Genomic DNA, 27,598 nt, shown 5'->3' with positions numbered 1-27,598 from the left:
CGAAAGCCCACCCTCTGTAAAACAGCATCGCACCCCTCAGCCCTGTAATTCACTTTCCTGCTTTACTTCAGCGCACTCATTACTACACATACATACTTGCCTCCTGTCTGCTCTCCCTACTAAAATATAAGATGCCTAGAGAAGGGACTCTGTCGATTTCATCCACTGCTATAACCTCGGAACCTAAAACAGTACCTAGCACGTAAAAGGCCCTTACCAAACACTTGTTGAACAAATGAACCCACGAATAAAAGATTGCACTGCTCAGTGGCTTGTACCAAGACTCCCACAGAAAGGCTGACCCAAGTTCTGCATGGTCCTGACAGGAGGCAAATGTGAAGACCAGATCCTTCCCTGCGTCCGGGTACCATAATCATGGGGTGTTGGCAGAGTCCAGAGCACACCTGGAGCATGGAGAACAGGGATGGGAATCCCTTCTCCAACAAGCATCACTGTGTGCATGTGGTGAAGAAGGGAGATAAACAAAACCAAATGAGTGTCCCACCCACCACCATGGGACAAAAAAGAGCAACCGGATCGGTTCCGTTTTGTTTTTTAAGAGAAGAGGAAAGAGATAAAATACTCAACTGTTTGATCACAGCCAACTCACCTCTTTGAGGACGTTTGCCAACACGTAAAAAGCAGGGTTGGCTGGGAACATTTCTATTGCCCCTCTCTCCACTAAAATTTTATGAGTCTCACTTACCTACTTTTCAAAGTTAGAACAGGAAACATAAAACTCAGCTCATTCAACGAACACCAATACGTTATGGCCATTTAGGAGAGAGAAATAGGAAGCCTGAATAAGAAGAGGGGAGGATTTAAACAGATAAACAGGAACGAGTGAGGGGACACAAGAGTGGAGAAAATGGAGTGGGGGTTGGAGGACAGGAAATTCTGGGAAAGGGAAGCGAGAAGAGAAAGACAAGGAGGAATAGAAGCTACCCCACTGTTCTTACCAGATTCTGCTCCCTGGGGCTGGGAAGTTCCACAGGAACTCCTGTCTGCAAATTCTTATAAGCAGACCCACCCACAAACCACCCCAGGCCCCAGCTCAGAGCTTCCCTTTGGAATCCAAGAACTGCCCTTGACGCCCTCTCCCCACAGGAGAGATTCCAGCCAGAGTGTAGAAGGCTGCCCTAAGATGGGTAAAATGAAGTGTGGCCGGGAAAAGGACCCCCCCCTCCTCATGCAGAACATGGTAGACGCAGGATTTCTGCCAGAACACACAACTGAGGTTCCATCAAGGCAGGAGAGAGGACCATGTTTAACCGGCTAATGCCGAGGCTCTGGGTACAAGGCACCCTCTGAGGACCTTGTGCCTAATTCGCTGGGGAAGGGCACTGATCTGATGCATAAAAACTCTGAACTGCGTTTCAATATATTTTCAAAGTTACATTCTGCCTGGGAAGCCGCTTGTGCAGGACCGCTGTAGGTCCAGTCTAAACCAGGTAAATGTGTGGGTCAGAGCTGGTTGACCAGGTACCGGAGGACAACCAGGAGGCATGAAGGCTCCGGGAACAGTGGCAGCAGCAACAGGCAGTTGAAGAGAGAAACCTCCCAGTCAGGCGAAGCCACCCTAATAGCGGTCCTCCACCCTGTTTTCTACCGATGCCAGCGAAAGCAAAACCAGCTCTGAAGAGAGCTCAGTGTTGTGGGAAATGACTTCAGCGACAGCGACCACAGGAAGGGCAGACACTGATAAGCCCCCTGAGGCTTCTGATGCTAGACTGGCTGCAGCACCACAGCCAGCAGGCTTCTGAGTTTTTAAACTCTATTTTTTGACATCATCTCAAACTTAGAAAAAAGATTGCAAGACAGTACAAAGAATTCCCGTAGATCCTTCACCCAGACTCTCCAATTGCTAACATTCTACCAGATTTGCTTCGCCATTCTATTAGATAACACGTATATTACTTTTTTAACCATTTGAAAGTAAGTTGAAGACATGATGACATTTACCCCTAAACATTTTAGTATTTCCTGAAAACAACGACATTCCCTTACACAACCACAGGATAGTGATAAAAATCAGGAAGGTATTGTTGCTTCAACACTATTATCTAAACTAAAGACCTTATACAAATTTCTCTAGTAGTCCTAATAACAGCCTTAGAGCAAAACCAGGACCGCGTGTCCCAGATCACATGGGGCATTCAGCTGTCAAGTCTTTCCAGCCTCTTTTAATCTGAAATAGTTCATTTATCTTTCATGGCCTTGGCATTTTTTGAAAAGTACAGGCCAACGATTTTGTAGAATTTCTTCAACTGAGGTTTTCCTGTTTCTTCATGATCAGATTCAAGTCACACATTTTTGGCAGGACTGTCACAGAAGTGATGCTGCGCCTTCTTGATGCATTTCCTGAGGAGGCACATGATGCTGGTTTGTCCCAGCACAGGTGATGTGCAACTGGATCGACTGGTTAAGATGGTGTAAGACAGGTTTCTCCACCGTCAAGTTACTCTTTTCCCTTCGTAATTAATAAGTAACTTGATGGGAGAAACTTGGAGACTAAGTGAATATCTTGTTCCTCATAAAATCTACTTGTTTCAGCCCCCCTGGTAGATCCTTGCCAGGGTAAGGGTAAAATTTTGCGTGATGTCAAACGAGGTCAAACTTCAGCGAAAAAACCAGGGCTGGGTGAAGCAGTAGTTGATGAGCAAGAATTAACACGTGAGAGCCTCACAGACTTAATCCAAATAACCCCAGGCTACGTTCTCTCCGAGCTATTAAGAAAACAGAAACAAAAACACCTTTAGAGTTGCTTTTGAGAGTATATCGAAGGATCCAGGAGTATGCCAGCTTCTCTCACAGTGAGCCACGCCTGCTGGACACTCAGCTCTTCAACTCACAAGGTGTCCAGGGGCAGCAAAAACAGACACCCAGGTTCAGAGAGCAGACAGCTAGTCACCCTAACACTGAGGCCCGATTCTCCAGGCGCAATGCCGAGGGGGTCAGCGTGGTGATTCCTGGTCCACTGTGGCATGGTGCAGGCAGCTATATTTAAGAACAAAAACTCTGACTCTCCACAGCCTTATACTGAGGCACGACCAGGTTTAGGAACTCCGATTTGGCTTTATTCAAGAAATATTTTTTTAAAACTCTGCAATCACAAAGTTAGAAACTTCAGAAATGATATACAGGCAGAAAGAACACTTTGAAATCACAAACTTGTTGTTATACTAACAGTGATATCCACTGTAACCATTCTTGTCTATACTCTGTCGGTCTTTTCTCTTTGCATATGTGTACTTTATCAGGGTTGGGATCACACCTTCTACACCAGCCTTCTTTGAGCTGGGTTCCACTGAAGAATTATTAAGTCCTACAGAAAAGGAGTTGAGTGTCTATTTTCTCACTTCTCCCGAAGACGGTCTGTAACTAGAATCATTCTAGAAGCATAGGACAGAAGTTAATTCATAACATACAATGGTTGCCTTAGAGTACTGGGGCTTAATTCTCCCGTAGAGCACCAGCCAAGGAGGGCTGGTCTATATTGTATAATTTGCTGTGTTCACCTAATAATCTTTTAAATAAACACTTAATAAGCACCTTCCATACACCAGGCAGTGAGAACATAAAGATAAATAAGACACAGCCCCTTTCCTCTTTAAATGAATAATCCAGTGAGGGAAAGTGAAAATATCTAAATACCTGAAATATCCAATAATGCCGTGCCAGAATAACGCTACGAGAGGCACTGGAGCGCCCTGGGCAAGGAATCACGAGCTCCTTAGAGGAAATGAGGGTGGCTTCCCCGAAGAGATGATGTGTAAACGGGTCCTTGAAGATTGGGCAAAACTTGAGAGAAAGAAGAGAGGAGCAGGCATTCCAGATGGAAGGAAGGGCATGCCAAAAGGCCCAGAGGGGTATGCTCAGGCCAGACCACAGGGGACCTAGGGGAGATGGCATAAGATGCAGCTAAGAAGGAACGAGGTCCTCCAAACTGGCCCCAAAGGAGGCGGTGTCGCGCAGCCCTAAGTGGTTCTTAAGCAGGGGGGTGGTGGGCTCACACTGGGATGAAGGAGGCCAAGGGAGAGCGTGGGCAAGGGGCCACTGAGATCACTGCAGCCAGTGCTGATGGGGGCGCTGAGCCCGAGCAGGGAAGCTGAGAAGGTGGCCAACCAAGAGATATGGAGGAAAAAGATGCCACAGAACTTGGTGACGGAGCTGGCAGGGGCTGCTCTTATAGCACCCAGCCAGCTGAGATCCAGCCTGCATAACAAATTCAGGTCGCTAGTGGAAAACAAAAGAGCATGCAAGAAGGTTCCATGGGTTGCCACCATTCCACCATTCCCTGAGATGATTAACAGCAGAGGTGGGGGTACCCCTCAAAGAGGAGGAGGCCAGAGGGAATACATGACACTGGGGTAAACTGAGAAAAGCGCCCCTGCAAGCTCCAACAAAACACCTTACATGATAGCTTCCTGGTGGTGGGTCCTGTGACAGCAAATGATACACGCAGAAGACGCTATAGGAGAATGAGTCTGTGGTAACCCCATGAATGCCACAAATAAGCAAAATCTAGCAGCTACCTTTTGAATGGAAGATTTCCCTCTTAATTTAAAGGAAATACAAGTATTTGGGATGAATTTAATACTTAACAGAGAAAGTGAAAGTCAGTAGAATTGTTAACAAAAGCAACTCTGGGGCCCAATATAAACAGGCTCCAACATGGGGACCTTCCCCGAAACTTGAGTATAATGGGAAACACAGGGGATGAGGTGATGGGAAAGGACATGCGCAAATTCTAAAATAACCAAGATCCCACCCCCTAAAAGAAAGGGTGAGGGTATGGGTTCTTAAGGGCTGGGACTATGAAGTGACCTCACCAAACAGGACCTCAGCAATACTCCTCAGGGAGCAGGTGGCTGGGTGGATGGGGGAGGGAACGTGGAGGATTTGCTAGGCGGTTTATGTGATAATCCACGATCCAATAACCCCAGGTGTCCTATACGAACAAAAGAACCAGATTATCACAGAAAACTCCAAATCAGAAAGTGGTAAAGACCCTCGAAAAGGAACTGGAGGGACAGTACCTGGGGACAACCTGGAGTCTGACTGGCCCTGGCAGTTCAGAGACTGAAGGAGAGAGGGAGCACACACACAGGAGACAAAGGAAAGTTCCGTTTGGGCCGCTCTGAGCTCAGAACAAGTTAAAACATGCTTGATTCCTAAAACCAATGATGCGTATTTAGGTCTGTAAGATGCACGGCTAAAACATACAATGTCCTTTTACACCCCAATCACATATCCCTTTTACTCTTTGCTCCAAAAATTTGGGAAAGCAGATTTGGGCAGGCTCCCAAACAGCCATCCTACCATCCATACGACTGGTTTAATCAGGCACGGGGCATGCGCCTGGGGATACAGCAATAAGCAGCACAGAAATGATCTCTTCCTCAAAAAGCTCTTATAAACTCATTTTAAAAATCAGACAAGTAGCTCTATCACCAATGGAATTATTTTCATAGCTTTTCTTTTTAACTTATTCTATATTGGACATGAGGGGAGTGTTACGAGACGTTTTAGATTTGGGGTGCGTGTGTGTGTGTGTCCGGGAGGGGGCTTAGAAAAGGCTCTGGCTCCCCCAGGAAGGAATGAATAGGACATGTGGGGGTCCCCTCCCCCCCCGCCCCCAGCAAAGACAGCAGGCAGCTCAGGGAAATCTCTGACGGGAGTGTCCGAAGGGAACTCCCTGGAACTCCCTGGGGTTCCCAGCCTAGGAGGTAACAATGTACTGAGAGAGCCTGGAACAGGAAGCAGGCCATGCCACCATAGGTTGAAATTTCATCCTAAGATAAAAGGAGCAACTGAGGGGTTTAAATGAAATTCGATTTTGGAGAGACCTCTCTTGAGGCTGGGCTGCAGATGGGGAAGTCCTCTTCGGAGGTGAGACTAGTTAGGAGGCTGCTATGGAAACCCAGGAGAGTGAAGACAGTGTGCCCGGGAATGCACGAACCTGGACCAGGGCACGGAGCCATCTCGGCCACGTCGGATAATCCTCTCGAGAGAATTTCGACAGGAGCCATTCTGAGGGGTGGTGGGAACGCAGCATATGCTGCAAAGGCAGGGATGCGTCTGCCTCATCTACCACCTCCGGGCCAGCCTGCCTGAGTCCGAATCCCACTCCGTCCCCTCGAGTCTCTTACCCTCTCAGAGCTTCAATATCCTCAACATCCTCATTTGTAAAACGCGGATAATAACGGTACCAAATTCAACATGACTTTTGTAAAAATTAAGTGAGCTGATATATACAACATATCTAGAACAGGTGAGGATAAAGTGAGTCAGTACAGCATTTACCTTTTTTTCCATCCCATCTATGTTTTTTTTTTTTAAAGATTTTATTTTTCCTTCTTCTCCCAAAAGGCCCCTGGTACATAGTTGTATATTTTTAGTTGTGGATCCTTCTAGCTGTGGCATGTGGGATGCTGCCTCAACATGGCTTGATGAGCGGTGCTAGGTCCACTTCCAAAATCTGAGCCCATGAAACCCTGGGCTGCCGAGCATGCAAACTTAACCACTCGGCCACAGGGCTGGACCCCCGTCTGTTCTGCAGCATGTGGGTTCGTTGGGGAGGGTGGGGGAGAGTGAAGAGCCCACTGTCTCTTTGCCAACTGCTAGATTCCCATGATCCTAGATTTGCCTGGCAGATAACTAAACTCCACTGCTGTTTTAGCTCTGAATATTCCTTTATCGAGACAAACCAGCTCAACACGTACAGACTAGGACCTAGAGGTGTGCTGTCCAGCACAGTTGCCACTAGCCATATGTGGCTGCTGAGGACTTCAAATGTGGCCAAAGTGAGATGGGCTCTATTATATAAGTGTAAGATACCACGCTTTGAAGACTTAGTATAAACAGAAGAATGTAAAATAGCTCACAAACAATTTTTATATTGATTTCATAACACATGGGCCATATTGAGTTAACTACGATATATTACTAAAATTAATTTCACCTGTCTTTTAAAAATTTCCTTCCTTCTAATTCACTGGATCTATTTTAATTGATATGTTCCTAACTTCTTAATTTAGCAGATTAGATCATTAATTTTTGCTTTTTCATGCTAATATGAGCAATTAAGACTGCTATTTCCCTCTAAATACTAATTTAGTTGCATCCACAAGTTTTTTCTTAAGGATACAATTCATCTTACAAGTTATGATATATATTTTCATTATTATTACTTCTTTATCTTTCAAATCTAAATATTTTAAAATTCAAAATTTCAAATTTTTTTCCAGTTATCTTTTAAAACTGATATATAATTTAGTTGCATTGTGTTCAGAGAACTTGGTCTGTATACTGATTATTTTAAATATGTTAGGATTTACTTTATGACCTGGTGTATACTCAATTTTTGTAAAAGTATAATCTTAATTTGCTGGGACTACGCTTTCTATACAATCAATTTGATCAAGCTTACTGTGTTGTTTGTTGGAATAATCCCTTATTTGTTTTTAGTCAGTTTGTTCTAACAGTTATTGAAAGAGTGATGCTAAAAATGATGGCAGATTTGTGGACTTTTTTTGTCATTTTGTCAGTTTTTACTTTATATAGTTTGAAGCTATGTTATTAGGTGCATAAGAGTTTAGAGGTTTTTATCTTCCTGGGAAGTTGAAACTTTGATCCATCTGTTTCTTTTTGATTTTTTAAATGTAGCTACTAGAAAATTTTAAATTATATGTGTGCCTTGGGTTATATTTCCATTGAACAGTGCTGGTCTAGAGGAAGGAAAAGCAAGAAGCCTGCATCACCCACCAAGTCCGAGATGAATAACGACTTGATTGCAGAAAATGACAAGCAAAGAGAGGAGAGTATTGGAGGCCCTGTTAAAGTACCACACTCTGTCCTCCTCTCTTGCTGCTGGAGTCTAGAAGGGAACAAAGATGTGTGTGAACAACAGAAAGGAGGTAAAGAATCCAAAGAGGATGAAAAAGCAGAAGCTGAGGAGAGAGGCAGGCCAGGGAAGAAGTCATTCTCTACACATGTAGTAGAAAAACTGCTTCTGCTCTGAACTCAACACATATAAGCCTTTAATTATGAAAATGACACTTAATCCTATAAACAGCCTTAATATTCAAAAGAAAGAACTACTATTCCATCAAAGTAGACCATTTTTGTTATTTTTATCAATTTTTCCCTCTGAATTAATCAAATCATATTATATGATACTTAACTATTATGATTCCAGATATTAAAAACCTGAAGGGAAAAGAGGAAGAATTCACGGGTACAGGAGCTGCCGAACCATCCAACAGCTTAATCCTGCATACTTTTCCATGCCATAAGAGGAGAACAAAAATGTCTTGTATGGCCTCAAAAGACCAAACAAGAAACGGGTTTTTCCTCTAGGACATGGGGACTTTGTAAGCAGAAATCCAGAGGTGCAGGGACGGCAGGTGGAGGTAGAAGCAAGTACAGAGAGCACGACGTAAGGAAAGCTAAGGGAGGAGAGGTTCCCAGGAGTGTTTGCAGCAAGAAGGGTGGGAGCTGAGACAAAGGAGAGCCGGGAGGCCAAAGAAACCCCCCTAGACAACAGAGGCTCTTGGAGCTAAAGCCTTCCTCACACAGTCCAGTCTGTCCGGCTGCTTGACCAGGAAAGACGAGGGCCTGGAGGTGACTGCACGTGCCGACAACATACGGGGCACAGCCAGGTAGAAACTGATCGTGACTCCTGGTAGAACTCCTGCCTCAGTCTCCCCAGTGAAAAGTCAACACGGCACTCACCACCGAGTAGCAAGGAACTACCAATGTAGTTATTCCAAATTGGAATACAATAGCTTCGTCTTTAGCTCCCAAAGCTGAGGATACACACACCCATGGCCCAGCAATCACACCCCTGCGTGCACCCCCATCATAAACGCATATATGTATACCAAAGACAGGTAGGAGAACAGTCATAGCAACATTGCTGGTAACAGCCAAATACTGGAAACTGCCCAAATGTCCGTCCATAGTAAACAGATAAATACAGTCATGCATCACTTAACAGGGATATGTTCCGAGAAATGCGTCGCTGGCAACTTTGTTGTTGTGCGAACATCACAGAGCATACTTACACAAACCTAGATGGTATAGCCTACCACACACCTAGGGCATATGGTACTGATCTTATGGGAGCACCACTGTATATGCCATCTGTCATTGACGGGAACGTCGTTACGTGGCACAGGACTGTATGTGGTATATTATTCACCCAATGGCCACATCAGCCATGAGAGTGAATACACCATAACGACAGGCAGCACGAGCGAATCTCAGAAACCTAACTCATAAGGAAGGAAGATGGTCACTGGAGGATTTCATTGATACAGGCGTGGGAGGTCAGGCTGGGGTCATCCTCCAGGAGGAACTGACTAGAAGGGAGCACATGGGGAGTTCTTGCTTCTTGATCTGAGTGCTGAGTGCACGGGTGCGTTTCATTTGGAAAATGTGTTGAATGGTATACTTATGGTGTGTCTACTTTCCTACTAGGTAAGCTATACTTAAAAAAAAAAAAGCTCTCCAGGCAAGACAAGCCTGGTAGTATTCTTGTACCCTCTAACCTCATTGTTCTCCGGCTCCCTTACACGTCTTCCTCGCTCCCTCTCTGCACATGTGCTTAAGCTGGGTCTCTCCCCCTGGAGAGCTCACACGTCCCGATCCACATTCATGGCTTCCTCCCACATCAAGCCAGTGATTCACTCCCCTTTTGGAAGCCTTTGCTAACTTAGGTCACTCACACTGATCTGGTCCTTGCTTCTCTTTCAGCAGTTGAGGAGTTCATACCATCATTAATGTGTGAACATTCCCAGTTGTCTTATTTCTGCCAAGGTTTCCCAGTTAGACTAAAATCACAGAGCATGACCTCTGGGAGCAACCTCAATCCTCCATGTCTCCACAGGCAGCTCGGATTAAGTCGCCCCTCAGGAGCTAGAAGGGTGTGGAAGGCGAGCCTCGTCCCTTCTCCCAGGGACTGCCGTCTCCAAGACACGCCCCTGGGCCCCCCCCAGCACTGGGAGGGACTCCCACAGAGGACCCCGCACCTCTTGCTATTGTCTGTTCACCTTACAAGAGCCAACCTGCTAGATAAACTCCGCTCACTGCTGCCAAAGAGCCCAGCTAGGGAAGCAGGGAAGAACTGGAGGAGGCCAATCCAAGAACAAAGGGTTGGTTCTTATTCTGCCTTGAATAGATCCTTAAAATTCAACACCAATCTATTTTGATAGCATGTGACAATTTGGCAGTTTGTGCCAAAATTATAAGCGTTTTCAAAACACGCAGTCATAAACGCAAGCTTTTAGAACTTATGCCTGTCAGCCTTTTCTCTTCCTTCCATAAACCCCTTCACGCCTTCCCATTTCACCCATTTCTTTTCTTCCCTAGAGGAAGAAATGGCTATGAATCATAACCAAGGTTCACTTCATCCTACAGAAACAGCAGCACTCCTCTAATGGGCAGACTGTGAAAAGACTCAGGACATTCTGGTTAGCGCTCTTCCAGTTCACATCAATCTCTCCTTGGCCAAGTATTGCTTGGAATTTGAGTGATCCCTGGCTCTACCACTAGAAATATGACACTCTTCTAAACTGTCAAGCTTTCAGGATTACACACCTGAAGCCACAACCCACCCTGTTTCTGAGTCTGTGCCCCTTCACTCCACAGACATGGATTCCTCTTCCACAGTTTCAGGATACGCATCCTTCTGTGGAAGAGGATTAGCACTCAGAAGCCATGAGGAGGGCTCAGCTAAACAGCAGAGGGCAGGAGGTGAGTCTCCTTCCTCTTTGTAACCCCCAAACCCAGCACCTGCTTGGCACCAGGAGCAGGCAAGCCAAGGGTACCAGATGAAGCACAGGACACAAAACCGTTTTCCCTTTTAAAGGGACGATACTTAATTAAACAAAGGCCATATACACTAATTAGGACATGAGAACACAAAATTCGTCTTTTAAGTCAGCTAGCGATCCTGCAGGACCCCTTTCATTTGTAAACACATTTTGCGGCCAGAATCACGTAACCAGGTCCCTGGACGAGACGTGGGCCATCAGCAGGTCTGTACTCCTCCAAGTACAGACCAGGAGACTGAGCCCCACAGGGGAATCAGTCGGCCAAGGTCACCTAGCTGGTGTGGAGTACAGGTAGGACGCCCCCTCTCCTTTTTTGCCCGGCTCCTCGGAGATGCTCTCCAAAAACCTTGCGTTACTCACTAAAGGAGCATAATGAATGCATACCTACGTCAAGTCACTGCTTACAATTCAGAAACCAAAGGTCACCAAAACCTGTCTCTTCAGCAAGCTGGCCGCAGAGAGGGGGCAAGAAAGGTCATTGGCAAATGTCTACCTACAGACACCAGATCACGCCGTCTCGACGGATGCAAAAGACAGTTTCCGAAGCTGTTAGTTACCCTGTGGCGGGTGTCCCGATCCCGTCCCGGGGAAATGAGTTAACTCGGCTCTGCTGGCTCGGAAGCTTCCAGCAATGAATTAAACCCCGAGGCGCTGCGGGAAGCTGGGGGAAAGGGGCCACTGCGGCCACCCGACATCCCGGCCGTTTACCCCTGCGACTCCACCGCGTCCACACTGGTGCGGGCCGCGGCGCCCCGCTCCCCGAGGCCACGACTCTCAGCCCGCGCCCCCGCGAGGCGCGTCTGGGGGCGCCGAGCCCTGGGCGCTGTCCGCGGGGGCTGGGGCGGAGCCTCCGGGCCCAGCCAGGGGAGGGCAGGAGGATGGCCGCCGCCGCCCCCAGCCCGCCAGCCCCGCTACGCCGAGGAGGGGGCTGCGCCACGTACCTCGGCCGGCAGGTGCCGCCGCCGCCGCCTGGGTCCGCGGCTGCAGGGGACGCCGCTCCGCGCCGCCGGTCGCCTTCGTCCGCATACTAGGGAGGGGGCGCCGGCCGGCTGCCAGTCCCGGGCCCCGCGCCCCCGCCCGCCCCCGGTCCCGCGCTCGCTCCCATTCAGTCCCGGACCTTTCGCGGCCGGCGCGGAGGCGGAGGCGGGGGGAGGAGGGGCCACGACGGGGGCGGGGCCGGGGCCCCGCGTCACGAGGACGCGACAGACCAATCGGAGCGCGCGGGGGCTCCCGCGGCGGCCCGGCTCCTGAGACGCGCAACCCGCCGCCCCGCTGGGTTGGGGAAGCGGGGAGCAGAGCGCCCCCAGCGGGACGCCCCGGAGGTTGGGCCGGCTGGGGCGCGGGGCCCAAGTGCCCCCAGCTCTCTCGAACTCTGCGTGCGGTTAGATGGCGGAAGGTACGGAAGGTGTATTTAGACCGGTTGTAGGCTTTTACTGCGCAGAGGCTCGTAGATGCGGAGCCGGAATGAAGGGGCTTTACGTACTTACGTATGCACTTCGCTCGCCGGAGCAGCCCCCCGGGCTGACACTGGTCAGGAGTTCCTGGCGCCCTCGAGGGCAGTTAGAGAGCAGCCTGGGCGTGTCTGGGCACTTGCAGAAAAGCCTTTTGTTGTTCCACGTGTCGGAGAAAAGCGAGACAGCGCTGATTACCCATTAGTTTCCCAGATGGGTAATCGGGGCCCAAAGAGCAGAAGTGAGTTACCCTAAATCGTTGGAACATTTGGTGGCAGAGCCAGGATCAGAATCTGCGCTTGGAGCGCCCATTTTCATGCCTCCCGAGTCCCCCTTGATTCTGGAGAGAAAATGTCAAACAATTTTTAAAAGCATAAACATTAGTGAATCCCCAAACTCAGGAATTAAAAAGAGTTTAAAGCACTGATGTGATTTCTTCAACACGGCCAAGTGCGTGTGACATTTCTGTGCCTTAGGACTTGTTGACTCTTGAGTGAAGTCGGTGAAGTTGGTCTGCCTTCAGAATTTCTGGTTGAAAAACAGCATCACGATCATGCATCTGTGATGCAGGTTCCGGTTTGAAAAAGCAGATCCCAGATCCTGAGCCAAATACATTTGAGTAAACCCAGAGTCTTGTCAGTCTTCTTTGCAGCAGCTTCCAGAGGGTGTGCATAGCTCCAAACAGTTTGGAGATGTCTGTGTTCTTCCCCTGGTGGGGTAGGGGTACTGGAAAAAATGTCGTATCTGGATGACAAAAGTCAGGAGGTAAATCTTGGAAAGGAAAGAGTGGGAGGACTCTGCCTGCACACCTCGCAAAGGGATTTTGCCTTTGCGAACATAAAACATAAAATGTTTCTGTATTATTCTAAGGTGAGGACAATTGAGCATTTTGAAAATATTAGAGGAAAAGCTGTCACTGGGAGATCTAAATCCAGTGGGTTGGCCAAGGCTGGTCAGGCAGAGCAGCTGCTGAGGCAGTGACAGCTGCAAGGAGAATGCTGAGCGCCTCACCCCCTCTCTCTCAGAGACCAGCCCAAAGCCTGCCTGCTTGACCAGACACTCCATGTCTCCTTGCCTAGGCTGCTCTATGCCTTTTCTCCCAGACACTCCTTGTCCACAAAGCCAGGCCCTGAAAGCGTTACAGCTGGCATATGGGTCAGCAGTATCTTGGCTTGGAAGAGTGGGTGTAAGGTGAAGGTGAGGAAGAAAGGGAGCTTGAAGCTGCTGCCTGTCCCACCCTAACAGGGCAGCTGTTTAGCTTACCCTGTACCCACTACCTCATTCACTCCACTCACATTTGGAGGGGAGAGAGGATGACATACTTGTCCAATAAGATAAGCCCTGCCCTAAAACATCCTTTTCACTATCTGTGGAGCCAGCCTTAGCTACTGTTCTGGATGAAGACAGAGATCCCCAAACAGTAGATTGGATCAGTCACTACATCTCAAAGCCTTACCTGGAATCTCTGCAAGTCAGAGGCTGGTATCAGAAAAGCTTCTGGACCCAGAGTAGCAAAGCTGTCAGACGATTTGTAAATCTGGGACAGTCACTATAATTTTGTAATTCTTTACAGTTCCTTAAATCATTCTGACAGCAGGCATTGTGGTTGCCCCCGGTGTCCATCCCACCCTCCCCCTCTGTGATGCAGCATACTTTTTAGGTAAGTTTGGCTCACTCTTAGCTCTGCTAGTGGGCTCTGCTTGTTCTAAGTTAGTGGTTCTCAAAGTACGATCCATAAAGCCCTGGGGTTCCCTGAGGACCTTTCAGGACATCTCTGACATCAAAATTATTTCGTAATAATCTAAGACGTTATTTACCTTTCTCACTGATGGTGCAAAAGCGAAGGTGTGCAAAACTGTTGGTGCCTTCACCAATCAAGGTAGTGGCACCAACCTGTAGTAATATACATTCTTCACACACTCGTGGTAAAAAAAAATGCAGCTTCACTTAAGAATGTTGTTAATAGAGCAGTAAAAAATTATTACTTTGTTAAAATCTCAACCCTTGAGTAAGCATCTTTGTAATATTTTATATGACAAAATGGAAACTGCACAGAAAACACTTTTGCTGCAAACTGAGGTGTGATGGGTGTTTAAGGAAAAGGACTTAGGCGATCATTTCAGTTGTAAGCTGAACTAGCTGTTTTGGGGGGTTTTTTTCATGGAACACCATTTTCACTCGAGAAAACAACTGTCAAATTATGGTTATTTTGACTTGGGATTTGGTAGGAATTTTCTTGAAAATGAACAAAGTCAGCCTCTCTCTTCAAGGAACGCAGTTGACTGTTGCCAATGATGAAAAAATTCCAAGTGTCAAAAGAAATTTAGAATTTTGGAAAACTTGTACCATGATCAGCTTGACAAGTTCTCAATATTTAAGGACTTTTCTGATGGTGATATTAATACATGTGATTTTTGGATATTGGATAATGTATGATGTGCCAACATTTGGAAGACCTGCATTTGCTCAGTAAATCGCTATTTTCCAAATGGCTAACGCGTGATGTCACCAAATCGTATGTAGGTAAAATATCCATTTTAAATGCAAGGCAGACAATGGATTTTAATTTAAGAGTATGAAAAGTTTATAGATGAGGTTTCAGATTCCACAGCGCAACGACCTTTAAGCAATTACATGTTGTAGAGTTTTGGTGTAGTATTAAAGAAGAATATATACAATTATCTTAAAAGGCTATTAAAATACTCTTCCCTTTTCCAGTTACGTATCGACGTGAAGCAAGGTTTCTTCATGTACTTTGCCAAAACAATTTGCAACAGATGGGATCCAGAAGCAGATATGTAAATCCAGCTGTCTTATATTAAGTCAGACTTAGAGTTGTAAATATGTAAAAAAAAAAAAAAAAGAAAAGAAAAGAAAGAAAAAAAAGCCATTTTTCTCACCATCTTTTTGTTTTGGAAAACATTTTTTTTATTAATATGTTATGTTAACATGTAATTTTAAGATTTTTAAGGAATTATTTTATTATTTTTAATGTATTTAAATTCTAATTTGGCAAGTATCAATAGATAAAGCCTCCATTAAAAAGATTCTTTGGGATCCTCAGTAATTTTTAAGGATGTAAAAGGGTTTTGAGACCAAAGTTTGAGATCTGCTGGTATAAGCCACCCAGGGTCATGCCATCCTCCCTGCTGCTAGGATTGATTCATGGGTGGCCATAGGAAGCAGACTGATTCAATCAGAGGAAATCTCAGGAATTTATTGGATGGTGAGAGAGAGATGCTCTCATTTCCTGCTAGACAGGAACCAGGTGGTAAGTAGTTTCAGACAATACTGATAAGGCAGCCCTTTGAGACCACAGAAGAGCTTAGCTTGTGAAGAAAATAATGCTGTGGGAAGTAGAGAGAAAGATTAGAAAGAAAGCATTTCCTTTATGACATTTTTGAGCTGCTAGATCAAACCAGCCCTGCAGCCCATCCTACCTCTGTACATTCCAGTTTTATGATCCAATGAATTCCACTGTGGGTTACACTAGCCAAGCTCAGGTGCCTCAATCGATGCATTATGTCCAGTTTGTTCATGTTTTTTTCCTAAACAGGTGTCTGAGGCCTCAGGATACTATACTTTCTAGGGTTTACTCATTCAGCCTTCATCATTGCAATGAAAGTTAGCTTCTAAAGTGAAGTTGGAAGGCAGAGCAGGGTCTGGGGGGAAAACGGCCTAGCACAGGCAAGTGGGATGAAAAGTGCCAAAAAAACACTTTTAAGAGCAATAAGGAACAGTGGCATGTGATGCTGAATGGCAAGATTATAGCAGATTTTTTATGTCCTTTTGCTTTTGTGTATTTCTCAAGTTGGACAACATGAGCACATATTGCTTTTATATTGAGGCAAACATAAAACTATGTTATTATTTTTTAATAGCCCACTGAATGGAGGAACAACCTTAGAAAGCAGGTGGGGATCAGAGAGCAGGTTGTTCTCATGGCAAAAAAAACTCTTGGGCTCAAATTGCCAGCAGGGAAGAAAGAAGATCTGTAAAGGATACACATGGGCCCAGAAAACAAACTTCCTTTCATTTACAGCTTTGCCAGGAGCCACCTCAAAGATTCAAAGGGATAAGCAAGATCCCCAAGCGTTAAGGCATCATTAATTATGCCTCAATCAAATTGGCTGGAATATTTGCAGTTTATACAAGAGAGGCAAATGTGAAGATTATGGCAACACTGGAAAGGGCTTAAGATATAATATTAAGTGAAAACAAAAAAGAGGACATAGATTGTTCGCAAACTTCTATCATGTGGCCCAAAACTGGAAGCAAACTTGGAAAAAGAAAACAGATGTGGTGTGAGGGTGGTGCGATCATGAGTAATCTTTTCTTCTTTTTTTAAGAAATGTCCTTTCATGTTGTAATAATGTTGTTTTTTACAATAAATAGAAATGAAGGGAGTCATTGGTTCAACTTACTGAGGTCTGTGAGGCCTCTCCAGATGGCCTGTTTCTTTTCTCCTGCCAAATGGCTCTCATCTGACACCAAGACAGAAGCTGGGCCTTCCCCAGGGCCTGGCATCTCTGAAGCTGTTAGGAGTGATGCTGATGTGACTATTTTGTAGGTGGCCGGAAGGAAAGTAGGGAAATGACTTGTAGCAGCCAAGACTAAGGATGTGTGTGAGGTGGGGGGTCGAGAATCCCTCGCCCCCTTCCACCACCTTGTTGTCGGGGTTCCAGCCCAGGCGTTGTCTTGGTCTGTTTCTCCTGGTAGGCTTTACCGTCTGTTCAACTCCCATCCGTGTCCTTCTGAGGTGCCGCCCCACCCTCAGTCCCCAGGGGCTGGAGCACAGCTGCAGCCAACAGAACGCAGACTCTGTCTGCTGCGCTGAAGCACAAAGGGAGTCTGTCCCTTGAGGTTTTTCTAGGAATGTTTCCTGTGAGCAATCACGGGAGAAGCAGGAATCAAACAAACAAAGGAGGGAAAGAGACGTTACAGAAACCTCTGGGGAAGCCTGTCGGCTGGCAGAGGGCAGCTCAGGTGGAGAAGACACTTCCGCCTGGACTGAATCCTTCTGGAAGTTGTGGGGCACGTATTGATAGATGCAGGCATGTCTACAGGCCCTCATTCTGTCCATCCGTCACCAAATAGTCATTGCACAAACATTTGCTGAGGGCCTATTATGTGCCAGGCATGATGCTAAGTGCTTTACATGATTCATTTTGTCTTCACAACACCCCCTTGAGGTAGGGTCTTCTTATTTGCATATCTTACCTAAGGAAGTTGAGGCTTGGAGAAGCTTAGGGAAATGAAATAACCTGCCCAAGGTCACATGGCTCCGAAGAAGCAAAGCCAGGATTTGAACACAGGCCATCAGACTCCAGAGCCCACCTAAGATGTGGTCCCTGCCCTGAAGGCCCAAATGATCTAACTGAAGAGAAATACACTTTTAAACAAAAGAAAAAACAAAACCAGTAACACAACTAGATGTAAGAGAAGAACCATTAACAAAAAGCCATGGGAGCATCAAAGAGGCCACAACTGGGCCTGCCTCAGGGCTCAAGGACACTTTTTGGAGGGATGAAAGTTGAATTTGACTTTGAAGGATAAGGTAGCTGTATTGGTGGGGATATCAGTTTGGGGCTGTATTCGTTTTCTATTGCTGTGTAACAAAATACCACAAATTTAGTGGATGAAAACAACACAAATTTGTTATCTCACAGTCTAAGTCCAGGTACAGTGTGACTGGATTCTCTGCTCAGGGTCTCAAATGACTGAAATCAAAGTGTTGGCCAGGGCGGCATTTCTCGTGTGGGCTCGGGGTCCTCACTCAGGCTCACTGGTTTTTGGCAGAATTTATTTCCTTGCAGTTACAGGGTTGAATTCCTCAATTTTTTTGCTAGCTGTTGGCCAAGGACCATCCTGAGCTCCTAGGGGCTGCCCGCAGCTCCTTGCCAAGTGGCCCCATGGGAAGTTCACATCATGGATGTTTGCTTTCTTCCAGGCCAGCCAGAGCACAGCTCCATTGCTTTCTCTTCTGCTCCCCATCAGACAAAACTCTCTGCTTTTAAAAACCTCATGTGATTAGGTCAGGACCACCCAGACAACTCCTTATTTTAAGATCAACTGATTAGGGATGTTAACTACATCTGTAAAATCGCTTCACAGCAACACCTAGATTAGTGTTTGGTTGAATAACCACCAGAAAGTGTGCATACACCAGAGATTAGGAATTTGGGGAGCCATCTTAGAATTCTGCCTACCACAATAGGATTTAACAAATGGAGAAGATGAGGAAGATAGAGGAAATAGGATGAGCAAAGGATTCTGGGAGACTGCTGGAAAATGACGATAGAAAAATGAGTGCCATGTTTCCAGCAACATGGCAGCGTGGATTCTGGAGAAATCCACCAAGTCAAAAATCCCTAAATTGCTGGGGAAATGATTCAAAGCCTGTTTTTACAGCAAGGCTGAGCTGGCAGGAATGGAAGGAAACCCCTCTGAGGCAGAAACTACGAGAAAGCATGAATCTAGAGAGGTGAGCGGGAGCCAGAGTTTTCCTTGGGGCCATCTGTTAACTCTGGCCAACGGGACAACCAGGCTGGGGCTAGAGGTAGGGGACAAAACCTAGACTGAAGCAGAATGTGAGATTGGAATGGAGAGCCTTATGCACGCCCAGAACCCTCGAAGGGTGGAAATTTCAGTGGGTGTAGTCAGATCTTGCTCCCCAGAGAAACAGTAGGATTCTTGTAAATAGATGGTTATTTGCCTCAAGATATCTGATTTTAGTTCAGGGTAGAACCAAAATAAAGAAAAATGTTTCCCCTGAGAATTCTCAAGCAAAAGCCCACACTCATGCAGGTTTGGGGCTGGAATTTTTATCACCTTTGTGACCAAAAACCTTTTAAAGTGGTTCTAGGTTGGTAGCACTCTTAGGCACTTGTAAGAAGAAAATCACCTCTAGGGACCTGCTCTTTAGACTCAAGCCTAAGATAATGCCCACAAAGTTCCAAGGAATTTGAGTTCGCAATTTATAATATCCCAATACGCACAAGGAAACAAGCCACGTGAGTGTCAGCAGAAATGATAAAATGAAGACTCAGACCCACAAAACCCGCAGAGAACGGAATTAGGAGATTCAAAATATCAAATAAGTTTGTTCAATATGTTTATGGAAATAAAAGAAGGTATTGAAAGTATGACTAAGAAATAAAAGCAGGAGACTGTCAATTATAACTCAGACTATCAATTACAACAGGTCAAATGATAGAAGAGACAGATAAAGATATAACCGGTGAATTAAATGATAGATACAAACACATTACCTAAAAGGCAACACCAAGAGAAAAGAGTTATAGGAAAAACTTAATGAGATTAAGAGACATGAAGGATAGAATGAGTGAAGTCTAGCACATGCCTAAGCAGATTTCCAAAAAGAAAAAAATAGAGAAAATGATACAGAGGCATTAAAGGAAGAAATCATGACTGAAAATTATTCCAGAATTGTTGAAAAACACAATCCTCAGCATCACAAACCCCAACAAACCATAAGCAAGAAAATTAACAGAAATCCTAGACACATCACAGTGAAACCGCAAAACACTAGAGATACAAAGAAAATCTTAAAAGCAACCAGACGGTCAAGACAGATTATCTACGGAGATATAGTAATTATGCTGGAAGTTGCCAGAAGGCAGGGAAATAGTATCTACAAAGTTCTGGGAGAATATAACTGTCAACCTAGAATTGTATAAATAAGGAAATCATCTTTCAAGATCAAGGGCAAACGGAAAACATTTTCTGACAACAGAAACCGATGATCACACCCTGAGTAAGAGGACTTCTCAAGGATGTTGGTTAGAGATGAGGAAGATGATCTTGGATGGTCTAAGATGCCAGAGCGGAGTGTCAATCAAAGCACAAGCCAAAGAGTTGAAACATGAAACTTGATTCTGAGAACACAACCAGCTAAATGCACAAAACCGGGACAATCATTCATGTGGACCCTAATATTTGGAGAAAAACATGTGTAGGGAAGCAATGGAAGATGCGATTGGGTCCAGATTTTGAAACACTTACCAGCCTAAGGTGTCTGGACTTTGTTCTCCTGACAGGAGGGAGATATTAAATTTTTATCTTAAAACAGGATAAGATTAGATGCCTGGTCGGACCAAGCAGGTCACTTAAATGAGTGAAGTAGGCTGTGAGACAATAGGAAGTGGGGACCATAGGTGGGGACTATGGGGTGCCCCTGGAGAGCCTCATCTAAAGGGGACAGTCACTGCTCAGTTCTTGGGAATCGCTGCTGTGTGGGAATTGAGCACCCTGTGTTGCTAGATCATCAGATTTTTCCAGAGAGGCTAGAAATCGGGATTTGTAGGTCAATTCTCTCCGTTTTAAAAAGTTAGCAACAAATTTATTTATTTATTTTTAATTGCAGGGCAGATGGACACTGCATGGGTGCAATGAAACTTCCACACGGAGGGCCTGAAGGTCTATGACCTCTGTACCGATATAGGTGATGAAGCGGAAACGTAGTATGATGGAGTGTGCAAAATCAGCCTAAGAGGTCAGCCCTGCATCTCTGCTGCCTCTTCAAAATTACCTTGTCTGGTCAGGTTTGCTTTTTTTTTTTTTTTTTTTAACTCAAGGGTTCTTTTATATTCCCGGCTAGGCTGTCGAGTCCTTGCAGGCAGGGACTTCGTCTTCTGTGAACATTCCATAGGATGGACCCTATTGCCTTGCTTTAGAGGTTAGGGCAAATAACCTGATAAGAAATTAGCTCTGTTCTTCCCCCTCCCCCTAGTCTCATTCTTAAAGAAGTGGAGGTATTGTCGCCTCCCTCCACCTGCTCAGGATGCCTGTACCCTAGGGATTTGGGTTTCCCTTGCCCAAGCTATGTTGGATGGCCTCCTAGAGAGGCTGAGACCTATCGCCAGTTCCTCAAAAATACCCCAGGAGGTGGAGAACCTTTTATAGGAATGTCCATGGATGCCCAGGTACTGACCACTAAATGACACAGCTGTGCGGGAAGCTGGAGGTACTGTGGTCAAGACCATGGCTGGGCTATGTGTGGCATCTCTGGGGACCCTGGAATAACAAACGTCCAGAACCAGACGTAAACGTAAATGGTAACAACGACACCAATCATGGGCCAAGGAACAGGCCCCTGACCCATTTTCCTGGCACCACATAGGGTCTAGAGTTCTACTATCAACTAGGAGGAGGGAACACCAACTAATATCAGTCACTAGTCAACCAGGCATAACCAGACTTAGAAGATAAGAGCACTGTTTTGCCAATCCCGTGGGCATCTGTGCAATGTTTGCGGATGGCAGGAGTTCTGCTAAGAATGGAAGTTGAGGGGAGTAGGGGAAGGGAGTTGGTGGAAATGGAAGAGGTAACCAAGCCTTTGATCATCAGGGACACGTCATGTCTGCATAGCCCAGAGGGGCACTTCATCCTTTGTGGCCATTTCACTAGGGTCAACAAGGAAAAGTCACACCTTTCCGTTTTCTATTCACTTAAAATATTTTACTTAAAGATGAGATCTACCAAAAAGTTCAAAAATCATGAAGGTATAGCTCAATGAATTATCTGGAAGTGAACACACCATGTCAAGAAACAGAGCTTTGCCTATCTTCCCAACCTGCCTCATGGCTGCTCCTGGTCGCCATCCTCATCCTCCCCCTGAGATTGTAGCCACTCTTCTGACTTCCACTCCTTAGGTTTGTTTAGCCTATTTTTGAACTTTATGTGAAAGAAATCCTACAGTATGAACTCTTTGTGTCTGACTCCTTTCACTCAGTGTTGGGTTTGTGAGTTTCATCCATGTTGCCACAAGCAGCTTAAATTTGTTCATTTTCATTGCTGCATAATATGGTTATATCACAATTCTTTTATCCCCGTGATGGATATTTGGGTTGTTTCAAGTTGGAGACTATAACAAATAGTGAGGCTGCGAAGGTTCCTGCTCATGTCTTTTGATAGCCTTGTGGGTTTTTTTTAACTTTCAAGAAGAGGAAGAACAATCTTAAGAGAGTAACAGGATGACTCGGAGTTCCGTGGTGGTCTCCCCATATCACTCATGATCAGAACATTTTGCTGAACCAAGGTGATCTGAAAATACTCTACATTGTTTCTTGGCATTTTCCTTGTACTCAGTATAGCTACCTATAGACACTTAGAAACTCAAAGAGAGTCAGAGATGGAAGAAATCCTATATACCAACCAGCCCAGAATTTCCCAAGCTTCAGTTTTACAAATACTGTCTTTGTGATTTTTGCCATATTCTTGTACCACTCGTACTATCACTTAATATTTTTCTTTCAATTGTCTAACTTTTTATCACTTAAAGATCTACTTTAGCCTTATCCTAAGCGATAACAGCTGTGAACTCATAGCTTTGATGTGCTACTATATTCTTTTTATCACACATTACAATAAACGTATAACTGTTAGCATAAGCCATCAGCCTGCTACCTGTGAAAGATATTCTCCAATGCCTCCTTCTGGTCCCTTCCCTGCGCTGCTCTGTCTGAGAAGCTGACCTCTACAGATGGCCTCCACTGGCTCCCTTGCCCTCTGGCTTTTGTGTGCGTTCAGCTTAGAGGCACTGGAGGGTGGCTAGAGGTCAGGTTATTTATTCCCCTGGCCTCCACTCTGCCCTGGCACAGTAGGCAGTGGCTGCATTCTCTATCAAAGGATACAGGTCTGGTCAGGCAGCCCCTCTCTCACAGCTACTAGTTTCGTCTCCTTGTCCCTTCATATCAAGGAGTGATAATGGCTTCCAGATGTTGCAAGTCCCTGGCATTTTACCATCTGTTGTTGGCTCCCTGAATTATAAACATTCCCTTGAGTCAGCCCTCCTCAACTTTCCCTTCTCATGGGGCCACCTGTTTCCTGCTAGGAGGGATCGATGTCAAACACCACCAATGGTAGGCATACATTCCTTGCACCGGTACAGGTGCTTGCTGAGACCCAGGAGGGAACTCACTGATCCAGGGTCCCCCAGCTGTGAGTGCCAGAGCTAGGAGTGGTCTCCCTGATTCAATGCGTTTCTCACCGTAGATGTTACTCCTCAGAGGAGAAAATGGTCTGTTCCGATAACAGTGTCCAAGTGTTCAACACTGCAAGTCCTCTTACGAATCTGTCTCCCTTATACTCCCTCCCTGGTCCTAATCCATTTTTTGCTGGGCCCCAGATCTAACTGGATCACAGCTGGCTCAGTTCTTCCCCGCCTAACCCAAGACTCCCATACATCATGCATCAGCCTTCCCTGAGCACTGCCCTTTTCTCAGACACACCTGCATTTCACCTCGCTCCTTTGATCATGAATCTTCCCAAGAGGGGCCCAAAGATGTGACCCAAACATCTCTTCTTCTATAAGCTTACCACCTAAATTTTCCCCTGTATTCGGAAATAATCATTGCCTCCCCTGTTACCCTATAACTCTATAACTTAGGACTGGCCTGAATGGTAACTAGTTGTGTATGTGTCTTCTCAACTATGCTGTGACTGCTTCTATGAATGACCATACTGAATTCCTCTTTGTGTCATCAGCATCCATCGAACCTGACTCAAATAGGCCCTTCGTAGTGCTATGTTGAATTAAATTGCCTTCATTAGGCCATCAAGAACATTAATGCGTGAAAGATGTCCAAACTGGTCACAGATGAATTCCTATCCTGGTAATTTTTAACAATTATTTATTTTAAAAGGATGTACTGGAGACATGGTCTGAGTGAAGGATGGGTTTGGGGGGCCCTCTTGTCAGTCTCTTATTCTTCCTCTGTGAGGGCTGAGGGAAAGGGGTGAGGAAGTGGTCATCCAGTTTCATTATGGGTCATGGGTTTTCCAACTGAGGTCCCTAGATGGGTAGGATTGGACCCATAAACCTTGGCAATCACATGCACACTGTTGAGTGACTGCACACTGTGTCCTGTGGAGGATGCCTCAGAGCTCTCCTTGAATTCCCAATGGGCCCCAGCTCCAAAGAGCACTTCTGCCTTCCTCTTCCCTTCCTTTGGCCTTGGAGATAAAGGAGTTCTTGCTGATCTCCACATCTGAGGTTGGGTCAAAGTCCAAGTCATAAATTATCCCTTCTGGGCTTTTCCTCTATGCCTGAATTTCTCTCCGCAGCCTTGAGGAAGGGTAGCTTTGGCCTCAAGAGGCCCCTTATCTGGGATCTAGGTGTTTGAATCCAGAGTTCTGGCCATGTTTTTGTCTCTTTCAGACATAGTTTACCATTGAATGTGGGCTCACTCACAGGCAGTCACCTCCCAGCTCTGAGCACATCAGGGACCTCGGACTGTGAGCTAGGGTGGTCACATATCGGGAGTGGACAGAGTTCCCCAAGAGGGGCCAAGCTCTGACATGTGATCTTGTCCCTGGTAGGGTAATCTGGAGCTCACAGTGATTGTAGAGCTGTCTCTCCAGGGCAGCTTCCCTAGAAGAGAGAGGAACGAGGATGGAGGGCTGGGTTTTGGGGTTGGTGGGTGGCCTTGGGTTTACTGCCCACTATTCCCTTTTCCTCTTTATTCTGTCTCACCCAGAGCTGAGGGAAGAGGCCTGACAATGGGAAATATTTAGGGGAAACTGACTGTGGCTTCACCCCTAGCAGGTAGTAGTGTGCCCAATGGAGCTCCCAGCTCTCGTTCTCTCAGGTCCTCTGGAGTCCCTCTCCACCACACATAACCCTGGGATAGTGCCCACGCTTCGGACCGTCACAGCTCCCACCCCACCATCCACACCTGGGAAAGGGCACCAAACAGGAAGTCAGGAGCCCTGAGTTCAAGTCCCAGCTCTGCCAACAACTCCCTGTGTGTTCTTGGGCCAGTCACTTAAGCTTTCTGGGTCTTGATTCCCTCTGCTGAAAAAGGGAGATAATAACCCTATAAGGCCCTCAGTGTTACTTACCTAGAGGATCAAAATAATAAGTGTCAAAGTCCTCAATTTACTCCAAATGTCAATCAGTATTTATTATTTATTCTGGAACCTCTTCCCCTGCTAAATGAACATAAGTGTGAATGGTTAAAAATGAACGTTTTATTTCCCTTTCCAGATAATTATTTGCACTTGTAACCACAACCGTCCACACCTTTATGCAGAGATAAGAGTAGGCAATGAATTCCAAGTTCACAGGCAGGCTGGGGAAGAGCGACTTCTGAGCAGGACGTCCTGCTTCCTTCACTGGATACTTTGCTGGCACGGCCGTCTTTCCTCATGAGAGGATGGACCTTGTTATCGATGTCAGGGAAGTCCTTATGCAGAAGGCTGAGGCGGGGAAAGACTTTCCAAGGACAAAACACTTGCTGGGAAACGCAACTTCACAAACTTCCTGCATTCGTCAGCCACTTGGGACAGTCGATGCTTCCATGAGACTGTCTTCAGCTGAAAACACCACAGCAGTGGGGAAGGGAAATAATTCTTTTCTTGTATTCCTGCATCGGGCTTGTTAGTGGGGAGAAACCTGCCAAAAAGTTTAGTAACATTTCAAGTCCACTGTCGTGTTCAAGGTGTTTGTTTCCATTCGGATAGGTTGGCAGCTGCTTCTCTCTTGCTCAATCCTTCCTCCTGCATTCCACCAGAGTTCCTGTTTCCCATCCAAAGGGCTCAATTCCTTTTTGAGCAATTTCTGTTTTCTAGTCTCCCATCTCCCCTTCATCCTGTAAATATGGACACTGGTTCATCTCAGAGTTTCTCAGTTAACCTTGGAATAGCCCCACATCGCCTCTCTCTCAGTGTCTGGCTCATAAATTAATTCGTCCTTCAGCCTAACTCAATTCTATACGTCACTCTCCTGTTTCCAAACTCTCATCAGGCTCCTTATTATCAACTGAATTAACTTCCTGGCCTTAGAGGCCTTCTTCCATCCTGTCCCCAGGGCAGCAGCCAGCAGACACAGAGCCAGACGCACCATTTCCAATGGCTATTGCAGCCTCAGGTCAGGGTGCATGGCTCTGAAAGGGGAAATTAATCTTTATTTTAGCCTGTTGCAGCCACTCACCCCAGTGCCTTTGTCAGGTACCCTTTGGTGCCAGCCAGTCTTCTTAACCTCGTCTCCTACTTTTTCCTTACCTCTGCCCTGCTCCCTGGCCCAGTGCCCTACTCGCCACCTCCCTGAAATGCCTCAACCTGTCCTGTCTCTGCGTGTTTGTTATACTATTCCTTCCACCCACAAGTCTTTAATTTCCCTCTTAAAGTGCCCCAGGCCCTCCGCAGGTGGCACCTCCTCATCAGTCAAGCATGCGTGGATGAAGCCCTATCATATTATAGAGTATTTGGGTGGGCTGTTTACCAAGGGACCTATTTGTCTTTAGGTTTTTCCTTTTGGGCTGTTCAGACTCCCCAGAGAGGAATTTTCCAGGCTCCTGCCTGGAAAGTGGGGTCAGGCTGCCAGTGTGTTCTGGACCCCAAGTAGCAAGAAGGGCTGGGAGTCCCTGAATTTAGAAATTGATCCTTCTGTTTTCCATTCTGCACCCCACACTCCGCTGTCCCTTGGCCGTCAATCCAGAAATCCACTCTGTTACCTTCTCCAGAGAGTAAAACTCCAGACTTCTGCTGGGGTGACAAAGGTGCAGACGCCCAGCGGAATGGAGTCAGAGAAGGCCTAGAAAGTATAGGAACAGCAGGCACTCACAGACTGCTTACTAAGTGCAAATCTTGCTTACTGTGTGTCCAAAGTAATTACATATACAGCCATGTGTTACACTAGGACTTTTCAGTCAAAAATGGACTGCATATAAGATGGTGGTCCCAGGGGCTGGCCCCATGGCTGAGTGGTTAAGTTCGCACACCCCGCTGCAGGCGGCCCAGTGTTTCGTTGGTTCGAATCCTGGGCACGGACAGGGCACTGCTCATCAAACCATGCTGAGGCAGCGTCCCACATGCCACAACTAGAAGGACCCACAACGAAGAATGTACAACTATGTGCCGGGGGGCTTTGGGGAGAAAAAGGAAACAAATAAAACCTTTAAAAAAAAAAAAAGATGGTGGTCCCATAAGATCAGTTACCACACAGCCTAGGCGTGTAGTGGGCTATATCATCTAGGCTTGCGTAAGTACACTCTAGGAGGTTCGCACAATGACAAGATCACCTAACGATGCATTTCTCAGAACATGTCCCCTGGTTAAGTGACGCGTGACTGTGCTAACTCTACATGTGTAAACATACGTTTACATGCATTAACTACCCCTCAGACAGGGCTCCTCCCAGTCCTCACTTCACCACTCATCACCTGCCTGCCGGGTGGAAAGTTCCTGGGGCCGCTGCTTCCTCTTTCTGAGGAGTCTGTGGTGTGAAACATTTGTTCTAGTTTTCTCCCAGTCAGCCTGGGGACTGGCTCAAAAGTCGGCTCAGTT

The 27,598-nt window shown here is 46.2% G+C and overlaps 1 protein-coding gene and 1 long non-coding RNA gene across 4 annotated transcripts in view; both read right to left on the bottom strand.

Annotated features, from left to right (window-relative positions):
- Positions 1-11,979, bottom strand: part of ST3GAL5 (ST3 beta-galactoside alpha-2,3-sialyltransferase 5) — a 45,756-nt gene extending 33,777 nt beyond the window's left edge. Inside the window, exon 1 of one of the 2 annotated variants that reach the window (XM_046661903.1) lies at positions 11,780-11,979. In XM_046661903.1, the coding sequence (XP_046517859.1) occupies positions 11,780-11,864 (85 nt within the window). In that variant the 5' untranslated portion in view covers positions 11,865-11,979. Of the gene's footprint in view, positions 1-11,395; positions 11,419-11,779 lie in introns of those variants that run through there. The other variant, XM_046661904.1, reaches the window with a different exon arrangement.
- A 12,025-nt stretch (positions 11,980-24,004) lies between these two features.
- LOC124240225 (uncharacterized) lies at positions 24,005-26,305 on the bottom strand. 2 transcript variants are annotated; one of them, XR_006888812.1, is made up of 4 exons: positions 26,244-26,302; positions 25,335-25,902; positions 25,154-25,243; positions 24,005-24,683 (listed from the first exon to the last, which is right to left on the bottom strand). It is a non-coding gene; the product is annotated as an uncharacterized LOC124240225 (long non-coding RNA). The 2 variants fall into 2 exon arrangements; XR_006888811.1 differs by having other exon boundaries at positions 25,335-26,305.
- Positions 26,306-27,598: the final 1,293 nt, after the last annotated feature.

This window comes from Equus quagga, chromosome 5 (assembly GCF_021613505.1).
Source record: "Equus quagga isolate Etosha38 chromosome 5, UCLA_HA_Equagga_1.0, whole genome shotgun sequence".
Taxonomy (NCBI): domain Eukaryota; kingdom Metazoa; phylum Chordata; class Mammalia; order Perissodactyla; family Equidae; genus Equus; species Equus quagga.
Note: the sequence above shows the minus strand (reverse complement) of the source record. Positions and strands in the feature narration are given on the sequence as shown.